The 17242-nt window shown below is 42.2% G+C and overlaps 1 protein-coding gene across 1 annotated transcript in view; it reads left to right on the top strand.

Annotated features, from left to right (window-relative positions):
* Window positions 1-1668: 1668 nt before the first annotated feature.
* The window catches only part of KPNA1 (karyopherin subunit alpha 1), a 51675-nt gene continuing 36101 nt past the window's right edge, over window positions 1669-17242 (top strand). The window contains exons 1-3 of the mRNA XM_065676315.1: window positions 1669-1783; window positions 13934-14067; window positions 16336-16443. Coding sequence (XP_065532387.1) covers window positions 13939-14067; window positions 16336-16443 — 237 coding nt within the window. The 5' untranslated portion in view covers window positions 1669-1783; window positions 13934-13938. The remainder of the gene's footprint in view (window positions 1784-13933; window positions 14068-16335; window positions 16444-17242) is intronic.

Below are 17242 nucleotides of genomic sequence, written 5' to 3' on the forward strand. Positions count from 1 at the left end.
AGAGAAGGGAGCAGAAGAGTGAAGGCAATGGTAAACATGAATTTCATCCTTGCACCCGCAGCACACCATTGTGTTAGCTCAGCTGCATCTGAAACCAGGCTCTCAGCAAAACCAGGAGGACTTGCATATCCCAGCTTGCTGCCCTTACCTGTGCTAATGTAATTCAAAGTATCTCAGGAATGCCAACCAGTGCTGTAACCAGACCTCCTGCTGCAGTACAGATGTGCTTACTGGTAGGATGCGAGAAGCCTGAAATCTCTGACAGAAAAGTGTAAGTTTTAGTTATTTTTTTGGTGCAAATGCTTTGGGAGAAAGCTGTTGCCTGCCTACTTTAATCCCTCTTACCCCAATTCTGTGGGTAAGAATGCTGCGCTATATAGGCACCCTATGAAATACACTTATGTATTTGATATGTATATCATGTATGTCTGTCCTATATGTCATCAATGTCTATGTGTACGTATGATATGTATACAAATACATGTATCTATACAGGAAAACTGGGCAACGTGCCAAAGGAGTTTAATGAGAGGATGGGACGGACACAGCAAAACCACCTCAAACCATTTACATGCAATCAGTCCTTTTTAGTCCCACATCCCTGTTCTCCCACACTTGATCCTGCGCACATCACCTACATCCATCCTTTTCCCACCTCTGGTTCCTCCCCTCAACACACCCTAATGAATCCTGTGCAATCCCCAAACACTCTGCCCCTGTATCCCACCAAGTGTCTCACACCCCTGAACACAGTGACCCCCCAGCCCTAAAGGCACTTTGGGGCTGAGGGTCTCCTGGGAGGGTCCCAGGGTGTCCCTTCCTCTGAGTGCTTAATTTGGGTTCCCAGCTGCCACCGTCCTGCTTCCGTGGTTGGATGGCACCTGGGATGGGCCTGAGAGCAGCTCAGCAGGTACTGTTTGGGGTCCCCCGACCGTCATCTCCCTGTGCTCCTCTGTGGGTGTGCAAACGAGGTTTTAGCACACAGACTACACCACGTATCTGCCTCAGCATACAACATCGCTGAGCAGTGGCTCTTGGGGCTTTTTGTGATAACTATACGCCCTGCAGCCCCGCTGTACGTGTGCCCGCCACGCCGCCGCATTGCGCTTTACAATCAGCAGCTGAACTGCGAAATGGCTTCGCTCTCCACCGCACTTCAATGCGCGCAGCTTGTTGCGATGCGGTTTGTGGTGACACGACAGTGGGAGCACCAATTAAAGTGGAAGCATCAGCTCCTTAGATCATCCGGGGCTTGAAACGCCCCTGGAGAAGGGGGTGTCTCCGTTTTAACCGCTGCCGGTCACGAAGCAGGGTACGGCCTAGCACCACTGCGCCATGGCCGCAGGGCTCCGCAGCGTAGCGCCCGGCCGCCATCGCTCCTCAGGCGAGGAGGCGGCAGCGTCGCCAGCCGCCCGGACTCCCCCCCCAACCTGTTGCAATACAACTCCCGGCATGCCCCGCGGCTCACCGCGGCCGTCCCGGCGGGAGCGGTGCACGCTGCCTGCGGCTGCACGGGGGGCGCGGGGCATGCCGGGAGCTGTAGTCATCCCTGCGGCAGAGGCCCGCCGCTGCCGCCATCTTGAGGAGGGCGCCTTTGCCGCGGGTCCTCCGGAAGGGCTCTGCCTCCCAGAGGGCGCTGCGGTGAGGGCCGGAAGTGACGCAGCGGGCTGCGCGCGTGCGCACTGCCGTCGCCAGCCAGCGCCGGCCAGGCAAGGAGGGTGCGGCGCTCGCGCGCCTAGGGCCCGAGAGGAGACAGCGCCGGGCCGGGCCGCGCCGGCAGCAGGTACTGGGGGGGGTGGGGCGAGCCCCGGCTTCGGGGCGGCTGCGCGGCGAGCGGGCAGGGGCTGTGGGTAACGGTGGAGAGCGGCAGCCGGGCGGTGAGCGGGCCGCGACGGGAGGCCCGGGTCCGGGCGGCGGGAGGCCCGGCTTGGGGGTGCCGCCGGCCGCGGGAGCTGGCGGGCCGCGCGCGCGCAACAGGCTGTGGCCGCGCGGGCGGGGCGGAGCCGGTGCCGCGGGAGCCGCGCGCGTGGGCCGCAGTCGCGGTCCGGCTCCACTCCCGCCCGCCCCGGGGGGGGGCCGGAGCAGAGGAGGGGAGTCCCGGGGAGCGGCAGGGCCCGCGCCCGCAGCCCCCGTGCGGCTGGGGGGAGTCGGAGAACTCCGTGCCACACGGACGGGCTTCGTGCCGGGGGCACGGGCTGCGAGGAGTGGCAGTGCCTCGGCTCGAGGGGGCGGGGAAGGGAAACTTTTCTCTGGGTCTCCCAAGACTGTGCGGTTGTGTTTTCTTAGCCGTCTTTTTGATGTTACAAAAGCTGTTCCTTCTCCCTGCATGCATCACCCGTAGCCTGGTGTTACCCCCGCCGCGCCGTCATCTCATCGACTAATACGCGATGAGGCTTTTGCGCTTTCTCGGTAGCCGTGGTGGCCGTTTCCAGCTGTCATGTCCCTCTAGACCTTAATAACCACCCGAAACGTACCCCATTCATAATCTTTCGGTTTGTGCTGCTCGTACAAGGATACACGTAACGATGATTTTAAGCTTTGCCTCACGAGGGCGTTTCACGAGAACTGAAACTCCAAGCTATAAAGATACGTCATGGGCTGTGAAAGTACCGGGCTGCTGTTTCTGCAGAATTCCCAAATGGTGCTGAATGGTTGTGTTTAACGCTCCCTTTATCCCTTAGTCAAGCTGCCGTATGTCCGGTTTTTTTTGTCTGCTGGCGTGTTTTCTGCTTTCCCTGCTTAATGTTGATGAAAGATTTAACAAAGTCGGGATATGTTGATGAGCTATACGGAATTGGGATTTCAATTTTATCCCCATAAACTAGTTATTTTAAAGCCATTTTGAATATATCTGTGGCAGTTAATAGTTAGAAGAGTTAATAGAACGCTGTAAATTTGTAATTTGAATCAAGCTAATCTTTGGTGTATCTGGCTTTAACTGTTCTTACTGCAGCATGTGCATTGACATGTGAACTAGCTCATTCAAGACAAGTTTGTTTCTACTTGAAGTGTGGTTGAACCTTTTAATTATCCTTTAGACATACCCACGGGCTCAGGGAAATGAAGCGTAGCTTGAGGCATAGTAACATAAGATGACAGGAGAAGTACGGGCTTTTCTCAGCATGGGTTCCCTTGTCATAATCTTGCAAGCAGATACACTGATGTTTCAATTCCAGGAAACCTGGCTGTTCTGGGGGCTTGGGACACCCCCCCTCCCAGCCTTTAAATGGAGTCTTTGTTATATCCCAGCTCTCCTTCTAATACTGTACCAGGATGACAGCCTTTTGCTGTCAGTGTGCAATCTGATGATATTTTTTTGTTGCTCTCTGCTGTTATGTTCTCTGTGTCCTGTCTTCAGAGCTGATTTACTTATGTGGTCCTGTGGATTCAGCTGAGTGCTGGTTCCTGGAGAAGTCATTTAGAAAGGGAAAAACAGCCCATGTCAGCAGCACTGAGCAAGGACACTTACAAGAACTGAAAGTATTACAGTCAGATGTTGTAGCAGTTTCTGAAAGGTTCTTTATAGAGACTTTTAAGTGCAAATGTTTGTTTAAGCAGATTGTTTGATAGTCTTATTTCCACTTCAGTGTTTCAATACAGTACTCTTCTTTCTTTCCCCTCTTCCCTCCTTCTGTTAAATAAGCTAAAGTGAACAGAATGGTATGTTTTGTTTTAGATTGTCTTGTATCTGGCAGGCTTGCTTTAATATCTTTCTGTTTGCTTCTCCACAAGATAGTGGAATTTTTCTTCTGAAGTGTTTTACAAGTCCTAGAGGGAGCAAATAGGGAGCTTAACTCTTATCCTTAAGAATACAAAAGGAAACCATACCTTTAAAGGCAACTGTAAAGAAGTTGCTAGGTTGGAAAACATAACTTTGTAGAAAGAGGTGGGAGGTTAATGGATGTACAACAGTGCCCTTCAGAAAAATGGGAATCAAGTCTATGTGCAAAAGCATAATACATAGCAGAATAAAGAGAAGGGGGGGAAAGAAAGTGATGGGAATTAGGGGTAAGGGTTTTAATGTAAATTTAAAACATAAAGGGAAATAGAAGAGTAGCAGCAAATAGCTAAACTTAACAGATTCATTTAAATACTTCTGAAAGTCAAAGGGAATAGTGATGGAGCCTCATAGGCCATGAGCAAGTCAGGAAAAAAAAGACATTAAAGGAATTACTCACTTGATGAAATGTTGTGAGTGGCTGAAATGTCTAAACAGGAGGTTCTGGAATGATGTAATGGACAAGCATCAAGTTAGGAAGACCAGACCACCTCTTTTCTCAGAGAACAAGAGTATAAGCTGAACTGGCAGGAAAATTATCCAGCCTCGTACTAAGAGGCTAAAGCTTAATGACAGTCCTTGTTTGAATGATATAATAGAAAGCTGATGTAAATTGCAGACATAAGGGGCAGGGATATGATAGCAAGTAATTTTTTTTTCTGCTTTGAAGAAAAGATAAAATTCCATCTGTAGAAATATCAGTACCTTGAAATTGTTTTGAAGGGAGAGGAACTCTGGAAAACCATCAGAGGTAAGTTTAAACAAACCACTCAGTTGAAAACCTCTGCTAAATATAAAATCTGTAGAACAGTAGGACTGGATGTTATATTGTACCATGTCATGAATGTCTTTAACTGCATTAAATGTTGTCCAGCCTTAATAATGAATTTTATGAATGAAAAGTAGAGGTAGTTGAAGGCACGTGACAGCCAGTAAATCTCATCAGAATTAGTTTTAAAAGGATGTTGGTAGTAGGAGGGTATGAAAAAGTGGTAGGAAGTAATGGTAGCTTGGACATTGCATTGTTGCTTCTGTTGATCCATTCTTGTGAGGGAGGAGTAAATGGATTTTAGTGACAGAAGAAATTTTAAGTTGGGATAAAGTAAATACTTTCTTGAAACATAATTAATGCTTGGTATTGTGAGGAGGCAGAAGCTAAAGGCATTAGAATTGAAAGAAATATGACTATGTTCCTGGATGTATATAAGGAATAATAGAGTGTGTTATAAGATTTAGCAAGTTACTAGCTGCTGAAAACCTAGTTATGATCTAGAGTAAGTATTCTTTTTCTCTTTTTGATTGTTCAGACTGCTTACCAGGCTCAGAGAGAGGATTCATGTGTTCCGTGAGAAACAAACCGTTGTGACACACACAGACCTTTATTTAGTTTATTTGTTTTACAGTCTGGGTATAAAGTTGAGATTAGACCCAAGAGATATGCTGCTTTTAGAAATATCCTGTGGCTAAACATCCTGAATGTATTTATCTCAAAACAAGGCATTGTAAGCCACATCTAGCGCTGAGCTTATGTTTGAAAGCAAATTCACCTGTTGATACATGAAGATGTCATTTTGGCAAACTAGCCACCTTTTGATGGCACACAAACCGCAACTTATGTTTAAGTATAGTCAGATAATAATGCTATAATTATAATTATATAATATATATATTATATATATTATATAATTATAATTATATAATATATATAATTATAATTAGATTGTTGTGATGTGTCTTTTGCCTGAAGCAGGATGAGATTGCGTCTTAAAAGATGCAGAATTCTTTCGTATAGCTTCCACACGATCAGCTCTTTAACTGTCTATATATTTTTGTTTTACCTTCTGTTTTTGTATTGAGAAATGATCAGAAGGGAAAGAGGTGTCTTTGTGGATGTGCTGAGTGTTGGGTCTGAGACCTTATGATAGAAGGGGTACTAGGTGTAAATGGGATAAGGGAGGCAGAACGAGCATCATCAAGCTTTAAAGTTATTGTGGATTTTGGCTTGATGTGACTAATATGTCAGTATTATGTGACTGACTGGGTGCTAATGTCCAAAGCTAGTATGAAATCAGAATTTTGACTTGCTGTTCTTTTGCACACTTATCTTGCATAATGCTGAGTCACAGTAAATTTGTTGAAGGCTAATTTGTCATCAGGGGAGGCATGAGGTACATTTGGTTTCAGTGCCTGCTGATATTCACAACCTCAAACAGAAGTGACTTGAAACTACAAAGTCAATTAATAATTGGCTTATTTTTTAACCTGATTTGTTTTAAAGTGTCTGGAATTTCTTACCTTCGTGGTATGAAATGCTGAAAAGTGCACTGTTGTTCTCTTGCAAAAAATGTTTAGGCCATGTTAGAAATGTTAGTATGATTTCTGTTTTCTGACAGATGATGACTGTCAAATGACAGAGATGCCTCTTATTTTTCAAATGCTCAGTTTTTTTTTTTTTAGATATGACCTTACAGAAAATATGTTGTAGGTCATCCTGTTCTGTGAGTGCAGAGATGACGTGCTGTAATCTTAATAGAAATAAAAATGAATCTCTGCTTTAAATGGCAGATTACGTTTTAGTTCGGTACACACAAATAAACTTGTTATTTGTGTAGATGGGCATGTTAATGTGAGGTTGTGTTTTTTTTTTTTCCTGTTAATATAATCCTATGCAGCTGAAAAGTTTTAATTCCCCATCACTAGTAGCTTTGTTTTATGACTTGTGGGAACTTTTTGGTTTCAGGTTAACTGTGAACTCTGGGGTTATAGAAATTAGGGTGAGGGTCTTTTCATTTAAACTGATTTATTGCACTGCAATGACTTTCAATGCAGTAAAGGAATTTTGTGTTTGCAACTCAGATCAGAAAGGCTCAGTTAAAAAATTTGTAGATGCTTTCCTTTTAAGACCTGGCTTTGAGAATCAGTTTTTTTGCTCTTGCTCAAGTTAAAAGCTTTCTGGAACTTTGAAAGCTGTATCTGCTGCCTTGTTAAGGCAAAGTGGTCCTATGAAAAAATGGAACTCAAAACATCTTGGAAATATCACACTGATTTTAAATGTGTAGTGAAGTGCTGGATACACTGTGTCTAATCTGTTATGACACTCCTGCCCTCCTTGGTAAAACTGTTTTCCAACAAAAATGGTAAATGTACTATTACCTAATCTCTTCAGTGGTGCTTTTTCAAAAGAAAAAAAGGGAAGGGGGAGGGATTAAGACAAGTGTAATCCTTAAACTTTCAACAAATTGACTTACGTGCCCAGTGGCGTGGCTGTCAGTGCACTTGGCTGCTAGTGCAGGCTGGTGTGTCAGATTGGGTTCTGAGACACCACCGAGTGTCAGGTAATTTGGTTTCTAATAGTGTTTGGGGTTTTTGGTTGTGTTTTTGAGTGTCGAATAGGAAGATCAGGGTGCTGGTGAAGATTTTCTGAATGTTACTTGAGGGTATACTCAATTGACTCTTCAAGGTTAGTCATTTTGCAGAAATAGCTTTGGTATGGGGGTGGTTTATTTTTATTTTAACCACCTTTTCAGCCCTTTTGTTCTTCTGTGGAAGATGAGGTTACATTGACCAGATATACAAACTCGACATCAGTTGTCCTCAATGTTGTGTAGATTATGCAGTTTATTTTCTCCTTTTTTTTGCTTGCTTTTGAGCAACAGTCAATATTGAGGGGTTTTAATTTGTGATACCATGCTCCATATTGTACAAAATTGCATGACTTTTCAGGCCTTGTGTTAGTTAAGTTTTGAGATGCTCTCTTTTTTAAGCAAGTATCAGTCCAACTTGTTAAGTGGTCTACAGCTAGAACATGCCAAATTTGCTATAGATTAGATGGATAATTACTTATTTTGCTATTTCAAAGGTTTATAAATGTGCTAAACCAGAAACAATTGTGAATTAAGGTCTACTTCTGGGCATGGAAAAACCTAATGGGACTAGGAAGCCTGCAAAATAAAGTAGATTTGAAAGATACAGAGATGGGCAGCAATTCCATGAAGAAGTCCCCTTCTTCCAGTTTTTGTCAGAAAGTCTCTAAAAGTTTGAACCCTGATTCAAGGCTGTATATTGTATCCATGTTTAGCTATGACTTTTATGCTAAAATTGAAGCTCCTTTAATCTTCTGGCCTTTCAGGTAGCACGAGGCGGTGGTTCTTTTTCTTCTCTATTGTTCTTGTGTGATGGTTGCCCTAAGAGTGTGGGTCCCTGCTGCTCTGCAGAGGGAGAAGTGCCTTGTTCCTTGTTCCTGCTGGTGAATAGCATTCATGCCTACTTCTGCAGCTTTCTTCCCAAGCCACAGGAAAGGAAATCCACAGGATCATTTTGTTTCCTTGTTAGTGTTAGGTTTTGATGTATCATCAGCAAAACTTTGCAGGTCTTTACAAATGGTGTAACTGCTAATTTTGTACGGCTTGAGACATGTTTCCCAATCCCATTTTACGGCTAGAGGAAGTTAAGCTCAAGTTTTCAAATGATGAAAGATAGCTTTTTGTAGTTGAGATTGTATATCATTTTGTCTGGGTATTCTGAGCTTCACAAGAGTCTGAAGACATTTGAAATTAGAAAGTTAGCACTCCTATCCTTGAGGTGGTATGGGTGTTTCCACTGATGGGTATTATCATAGACCTCTGTAAGTCAGTATGCTTTGGCAAATAACTTCGAAAAGAAGCAGATACAGCCTCACCAAAATGTTTATCTAGTTGAGCCATTTTTTCAAACAACAGGAGGTGACAGTAGAAGTCAGTCTGCTGATTTTCTTTCTCTTTTTCCCCCTCAAACAACATTGTCAGCAGTGTAGAGACTTGGTGGATGTGTTTTCATCTCTCTGGAATGATGGTAAATGTAGGATGTTCTAGGAGTTTTTCCAGGGAGATAACATTAATCTCAGTTGGTGACTTTATTATTAAGACCTGTTGTTGTCTGTCACCTTCAAGAAAGCTGACAGTTTACTTCCACAAGATTTATATACTTTTTTTTTAGCATCCTGGAAATATTGCCTTAGAATTGCAAAAAAAAAAAAAAAAAAATTAGAAGACCTTTACAAAGTACACTTCACTTAGGGGAAAAACCCAAACACATCTGTGATCAAAATGATGGATTTTTAGGGAAGTGCGTTAATGAGAGTAATGGATAACCAAGTGCTGCTTTCAGGATAGTTTTAAAAACTGGATAGTCTTTCTAGTCTCTCACTAAGACTGTCAGAAGATGATGCATCCTGTAACCAGAACTCAAACATTTGCCCAGGCTGTGCTGTAGGTGTTCGGAGCGATGTCAAGAAGCATGATTGTGAGGCAACTTTAATTTTCTAAGAGGTCTCGAGTCCTGTGGCAGAGCCAATAAGCAAACAAAAATTTCCTTGGAAGTAAAGGTTTTGTAGCATAGCTGAACTGTTTCTTCCCTTGAATAATTCCAGCTTCTCTCTCTGCTTGGAATTCTGTCTTGGCAGTTCTGTTTCCAGCATGGGTTGTCCTTTCAGGGCTGACAGTGCCTTTTCATTGTCGCTGTAGCAGCAATCTAAAGCGGAGACAGCAGTTTGATGGTACAGCAGAGCTCACAAGTATGCTTCCAGTGAGTCCTTTCCTTCTGACAACTGCCTCTGTTAGGAAATGTAGACTGGTCGGATCATGGATCTTCAGGAACACTTTTTCTATCACACCGTTTCTGTTCAACTTCCTTCTCAGCTTTAATTTTCAAGTCATCTTGTTCTGATGTATATCCACTGGAAGGGAGAATTTCTTGTACAGGTCTACACTTCTGAAATATTATTTTTTTTCTTGTTCCCAGTCCTGATTTCAAAGAAGGAAAGTTTGTCTAAAACGGTCTTTAATATCCATAGAGTATTTGGTAATCTTCGTTTCAGTCGTCTGGGTTATATATACCATTATGCAGTTCTTGGTTTGTAGGGCCTTTGTTTTTACATCTGGATATCTGACGTGTGGCATATCCAAGAGTATTAATCACATGGCATTCCTTCTGGCAAAGCCCTTACGTCTAGTGAGAGTGATATCTGATTTAAGAAGGCAGGGAGTTCATTTTTGTTCCTATCTAGATGATTGCTTGGGACAAGGTAGGTCACCGCAGGAAGTGACTGCGTTTTGCAGTGCCTCTGAATTTCTTTGACTTGATGAGCATGGAGACATGCAGTGCTTTTCCTTTTTCCCAGAAATGTGCTCTTAGAACACATCTACATTTGGTAGAGTACTTGTCTTGATCAGCAAAAACCATTGGGGATTTTAATGCAGACATTCAGGAAGAGGTGGTGTTCTTAATTTTACTACAGATTATTTTTTCATGGCAGCTAAACTGAGGGGGAGAAAGTGTTTGGGTTTGAGAGGTGCTGCACACAGCCCCAAAGAATACACCACAAAAACTCACTGGGTTGCCAGAGGATTTATCTGAGATGGGTGTATCCAAAATTGTGGAAAATACTCTGCTATGTTTAGGAAAGTATAGGTGGATAGAACATTTCCATGACGACCACAGACTTTCACCAGAAGTAGCGTTAATTTTGATAGCGCAGAGAAGATCCAGCCTTTGCTATTTGCTAGGAAGCAATTACCATGGGTGAATGTAAAGTGACCATTGAAAGCTTTTCAGTTAAGCCACAACAAAGCTGCTGATAGCGGGTGAGGCAATTTGAAGCCTTTGCCTCTGTGGTTTAGTTTGGGGGAAAGGCTGCATCCCGAAAAACAGAAGAGGAGATTTATAGCAAACAGTCTTTGGATGACCGTAACAGATAGCATTGGATTGTTGTATGCTCACACTGGGTAGGTCTAAAGGTGTGGGCTGGATGAACTCCTTGATGTGGTCATTGAATTTTTCACCAGTAGTCAAGGAAGTAAAAGTAATGATGAAGAATTGATTTTAGGAGATACTGACGATATTACAAAAGCTGCTTTTAGTAAACAACTGTCTTTAATAGGTATACAGGTTAGATAGGCAGGCGTATAAAATGGGTATGTGACTATGTTGGGGTTTATACTATGAAATAAATTATTGAACTCATTATTAGTTGGATTGAATAGAAAAAACTGTCTTCCCAGTTATTTAGTGGTAGGAGTTGATAGGAAGGCTTTACTCCTGAGTAAAACAGAGTGCACTGTTTTGAAAGGATTTTAAGTGTACACATTACTCAGAAGAAGGGATTAGTCAGCAAAGTGAGTTGTCTTGAAAGTCAGAAATGAGCATAGCCAAAAGTTGCATCTAAAGCTTGTAAAAGGTGTAATCAAAAGAAGATCATTCTTGTCAGGCCATTAGGTAGAGGGGCTAAGGTAAAGTCAGAACATTTAAGTAATCCTGTGCTTGTATTGCCAATAAATGAACCATTGTAAAGTACAACAGGAGAGGGCTGATAGAGCTCAGAGGAGAATGAAAATTATTACCTTAAAGTCAGAAGAAAAATTGAGAGAAACTAACACGAAAATTGGGAGATGAGGAAAATGGGTACAGTGAGGAAGAATATGCTTAGGACATTCTGATGGTGGAGTTGGATGGTGTCATTGATGTTCAGAAGCACTGGGACATTATATGGAGGGGCTACATGATAGAAATGAGATGAAATTCAGTATTAAGAAATGACTATATTCCCCATCAAAGATTTCTTTAAATTAAGAAATTTAGGGATTGAAACAGAAGGTGACAGATGATCTCAGGAGCTGTCAAAGTCCTGCAGTCCCCAGTAATGGCAAATACAATCTTGTGAGTTTGAGAAGGCATGTTTCAAGCAAAAATGGAGGATTGGTCCTCCAAGGATGCTGGAGAGGGGCTCTTCATCAGGAACTGTAGTGATAGGATAAGGGGAAGTGGGTTTAAACTTCAGCAGGGCGAGTTCAGGGTAGATGTAAGGAGGAAGTTCTTTACTGTGAGGGTGGTGAGGCACTGGAACAGGTTGTCTGTTTGCCGAAGAAGTGGTGAATGCTCCATCCGTGGCAGTGTTCAGGGCCAGGTTGGACATGTTGCCTTGGGTGACATGGTCTGGGGTGAGGATTCCCTGCCATAGCAGGGGGGCTGGAACTAGAGGATCTTAAGGTCCTTTCCAACCCAAACCATTCTATGACTATAATTACTAATAGTGTCCCAGAAAGCCTGAAGTTGGGCTCACAGAAAGCCTGATCTGTGCTGCTGTTTGTGCCTGTGTTTATTTATATTTAAGGGCAGATTGCTGCAAAACTATTTTCTTGTTAGGCATGTCCTTTGAGCTCATGGTTGTCCCATCTGGTGTTTGAGTTAATTTTGCTGATTCTATGACATATCAAACATTTCTTTCAAAATATTTTAGAAACAAAAGAAATATTTTATTTGTTAGCCTGAACTTCTCTTTACTGTTAAAATCCAAGGCTTCCCCAAATGGTTTGCATGTTTAATGTACAGGTAGTAGTCAGTTAAACTAAAAATGGAAGAAAATGTTACTGCCAAGCATATTGCAAGAAGCACAGGCACTGTCAGCTCAGACTCTAAGAAAAAAAAAAGGGGGGGGGAAGAAAGTGGTCCCTAAGCTCTAAAGAATGATGTAGGGAACTTCTGGTCTTATGAGATTTATCTGTTTTTAGGACCTCTATTTAAAAAAAAACAAAAAGGCCATTTCAGGAAGAGCCTTTTCGGCAGAATCAGGCTGAATTACTTTCCTGTATGCTCAGGTTTTTATGTTTCACTTTCATTCGGTGCAATTTGTGACTGCCTGATATTGAACACAGTAGTTTTGTGTCCCTTACAAGTTTTTTAAATCTCAGTTGGCAGAATCCAGTAATGTTTGAAGTGATGTGTTATGTCTTCTGTGAAAGTCAGTTCTGATCATTCGGAATTCTTACAAATGGTTGTCGGGTAGCAGCAATGTCAAAAGAGGCTCTAATAAGAAGCACAGTTGGGTATCCTTTTTTTTAATCTCTTTAAACTCTTTGTGCTAACTGAAAGAAGAGGAGCTTTAGAGGAGCTGTAGACTCAGTTACACCTTTGATGTATTTTAAATAGGAAACCTAAGCTGATGAGAGTCTGTATACACTTGTGTTGCTCCATTTTAAAGTAAAAAGTGCACAGGAGATCATTTATCACCTGGTTATTCTGTGCTTATGGAATTAAGAGGTAGCTGACACATTTAATATAACACATTAGGGCATTCGTAAAAAGACCTTTAAAAGCCACATAGCATAGTTTCCTAAATCTTGTGCTACAGAGTTGCAGATATTTGCAGTGTATTGGAGATTCTGTATCTGTACGAAGGTGCATGGGAATCCCAGTCTTTTTTGGATTTAAAGGGGGGATGTAAGGAGAGAAGTACCAGCAGAATGGAGCACTTTGAGACCTGATACACAGCCCATTGATTTAAGGGGAGTAGGGGAGCAGTCTTTCCACACAGTTCTACAGCTACTGTTTTATGCTAAGTAACTCCAAAGTGCAGCACTGTACATGTGAAAATCATCATGGGTAGCTATAAATGCTGATCTACTGAGTTACATAAGACAATACTTGGAAGTCAGTGCCTGAAAAAAGGCCCCTCTGGATAAGCAGTGAGTGGCAGGATTAGAGGCTGCAGGTGTGGAGGAGGGGAAGAACAGTACTGCTGCCTTTGCAGGAGTGAGCATTTTCAGTGGTTAAACCATCCTCCCATAAAATTTCACTCTCAGTTTAATTTTTCTTGTAGGCATTGTCCAGGTAGAAGGAACACAGGATTGTGGCAAATTAACTTAAAGTGTGGATTTGGAGGGGGGAAAAAAGGCCGCTGTACTGACTTGCAAACTGAATTAAACTAAAAAGCTAAGACCCCCTCATTTCTGAGTGAATGTGGGTTATACAATTAGTTTGCCTAATTTTCTGTGTGGAGAAGTGTTAAGATTTATTAGTGCAGTTTTCTTTTAAGCCCAGGTTGTGTGCTCTGCCTAATGGATCTCAGTTCCTTCGTAATAAAATATTTCACTTTCTGATGCCTTGCAGCCTTGGAGAGTAAAATGAAGATTTGTTGATCTGATGTGAAGAACTAGCACATCAAAGTGAGAATTCTGTGAAATTTTGTTTTACACCTTCCAAGTTATTGTAAGATAAGTGATGAGATATAGAAGTGTCTGGAAGTGCTTGGCTAACAGATTGAGATGAAGACAGAATATAAAATGATGTATTGTTGAATAGGAATTCTTTTCTGACTTCTCTTTTTTTAATTGCATTGTAAAGGAACCATGACGACCTCAGGAAAAGAGAATTTCCGACTGAAGAGCTACAAGAACAAATCTCTAAATCCTGATGAGATGCGTCGCAGGCGGGAGGAAGAGGGTCTTCAGCTACGGAAGCAAAAGAGAGAGGAACAGGTACTGTATTCCAGTTGAGGTAACTGTAACCAGTCCTTAAACAGTCTTGTCTTGCACTGTCTCTGGCTCTTTGCTTCTCCCAAGCCCCTTGTTAGTTGTTCCTGCCCAGTGAAATTCATACATAGTCTGAAATCTGTCACCTGCAGACCTCACTGCCTCTTCTGCAGGCTTTACAGAACTGTGCTGCTCATTCACTCAAGTGGGAGACTGGCTAGAGCAGCTTAAAGATGATTTAAACAAAGCTGTCTGACCTTGCACAGCTTGCACTGAGGGCGACTTGTGAGTCTTGTTTGGTTTTTGCTTAGGTTTTGGCAGTTTTTTTCTTCCCCTCACCCCCTGAGTTGTGCTGTCTCTAATCTCTGAAGAGTGGGAAGCTGGGGTGAAATTTTGCAGTTAGAATAAGAGCAGAAGGCCTGACCAAGTCCTTATAAGTTGCAGTAATGATTTTCTTGAGGGAAGAAATAAGTTATTGACCTGATTCTTCTCAGTTTTTTAAGTTTCAGTTCATGAAGTAAAAAAAGCTCAGGCAATGTTTATGCTCATAAGGCTGGTACCTTAAGTAGTGGATTTAGTGTATCTTGTATGCAGAGTGATCAAGAAGAAGATGCTTGTAAAAAGAATCTTCTCTGCCTCCTCATGTCTTGCTGGTTCTTACAACTTTGTTCACACTGCCAAGTGGCAGGTGTTATGCAGGTTTCTATCTTATCAGGAAGCAGCAGCACTAACAAGGTGTAATGGTTTAAGCTCAGCTGGCAACTAAGTACCACACAGCTGCTCTCTCACTCTCCTTCCCCCTTACTGGAATGGGGAGGAGAATCAGAAAAAAGGTAAAAACCCCATGGGTTGAGATAAGAACAGTTTGATAATTGAAGTAAAAGTATAATAATAATAGGAAATAGAGAGAGGAAGGAATAAGCCCTGCCCTGCCAGTGATGCACAATGCAGTTGCTCACCACCTGCTGATACCCATCCTCTACCCAAGCACCGACTGGCCCCTTCCAGATAACTCCCCACAGTTTCTATACTGGGCATGACGTGCTGTGGTATGGAATATGCCTTTGGCTAGTTTGGATCAGGTGTCTTGTCTCTGCTCCCTCCCGGCTTCTTGTACCCCTCCTCACCAGCATGAGAGACTGGAAAGTTCTTGACCAGAATAAGTGCTACTTAGCAACAACAAAAACATTGGTGTGCTATCAGCATTGTTCTCAGACTAAAGCCAAAACATAGCACTGCACTAGTTACTAGGAAGATAATTAACTCTATCCCAACCAAAACCAGGATACAAGACATGATGAAAAGCATCTTGTGATAAAAACAGGTAGCACTGAACAGTTCTTTTTGTTCTTAGTTGTGTTCATTGGAAGCTTTAAGGAATCGGTTCAATTTCAAATAAAGTTGTAATGAAACCCTTTTTATCAGTGTTGAGGCTTCTGGAGTTAGAATGAAGATAGTGTGTTTTCAGTGGTAGGTCAGGTCTAATCTATTCCGTTCAATACTGTTTTCAGAGTGTCAATACGAGATACTGTCAAGGCGAGGCAGGGGGATTTCTAGGAATTCAAATACTTTCTGTTGATTTTGCTCAGTATGTGCAGGTAGTATTTCCTGACTATTGGTTGCACAGAATGCCATGGGTCTTTGTACATAATACTAAATTAGGAAAATGATGAGTCATTTTCTGTCTTACTTGTGCCTCTGAACTCTGTGGAGCAGATAACCACAGGCTGGCTAAATAAAACTTGTGGCAGTATTTCCTTCTGTTAAGGAAAGTTTTTAGTCCTAACTGGACTAACAGTGGAGTAGAAGTGGAGCCGCAAGCAGAGTCCGCAGCTCTGCAATTTTGGACCCTGTATAGTTGCTTCTCTTTTATGTATTTGGCACATGGCTGATTGAAGTTTGTATGTATTTTGGTTTAAAATTGTATTTGAGCACATTTGTTGAGCTCGAATGGGCACATCATACAGTAGCTTAGAAGGAATAGCATTCTGTAAGGATGCCTATCACTGATCTAGTGTTGCTGTAGACTTGGGAGTTTACACACTGCAGTTTTTCAGGTCTTTTGAGCCCTCAGCAAGAAAACAATTGTCTGGAAGCTATAGGTGTCTCATAGGTGGAGCCCATTGCTGTTTTCATTTACTCCATGACTAAACTTAATTCATTACTGTGGAGTCTTGTAGCCAGTGTATGAGCTTCTTTCAGGTGATAGCATATGTCATCTTTTTTATTGCAGCCTAATATTTACTTTATATCTTAAACACTTTCTCTCTGTAGCTGTTTAAACGCCGAAATGTTGCAACAGCTGAGGAAGAGGCGGAGGAGGAAGTGATGTCAGATGGTGGCTTCCATGAGGCTCAGATGAACAACATGGAGATGACTTCTGTAAGTGATGAGAAAGGAATACACTGTTTGTTGAAACTGGGGAGGCCTGCTGTGCAGTGACTTGAGTGGAATGGAATTTAGAAGACAACTCTTAAACACCTGTCTCAGTCAACTGCCTTAAAAGAGATTACATGAGAGAAAAATATTATAGATAGTGGTTGCTTGGCGGATATACTTTCAAGAAAACGAAAGACAAAGTCGTTGTTCCAGGCAGACTGATTACTTCCATTATGAGTGATTATGGATAATATTTTATGATGATAAACTGTTGCCCAGGGTTGTTTTTTTTTTTTTTTTTAATCTGAGTTTGATAATGCTTGAAATTTGAAATTTGAAAATACAAACCAGATATAATGTGTTATTGCTGTTTACAAAGTAAAAGGAGGCTCAGTGGAAGTCTTTGTTAGTGGACATTGAGGGGCAGCCATTTTTAGCCAGGGTGTTGGAAATGCAGCTAAACCTAGCTTATCTATCTGCATGTGTCCTAAACTCCCTTCCAAGCCACAGTTTCTCCCTAGTGGAAAAACTTTAGTGGAAATTAGACTTTTTGCTTTCTCCCTGTTTCTTTACCATGGTTCTCTCCCTACAAGGAAAAATGGTAAGGGATTTGTACTATACCAGAGAGGTTTAAGGAAAGTGCAGTCCTCACTTTAAAGTCTGATTACTGGTCTTCACGCTTTTGTTTCTATTCAGAGTATAAAAAAGATTTCCTAGAAATCAGGCTGGATTTGGTTTCTGTTGGTTGTTGCACCACCCTTGAAAATTTACACAGTAACAGAGAAATGCCTATGAACAATGG

The sequence above is a fragment of the Lathamus discolor genome, chromosome 4 (genome assembly GCF_037157495.1).
Source record: "Lathamus discolor isolate bLatDis1 chromosome 4, bLatDis1.hap1, whole genome shotgun sequence".
NCBI lineage: Eukaryota > Metazoa > Chordata > Aves > Psittaciformes > Psittacidae > Lathamus > Lathamus discolor.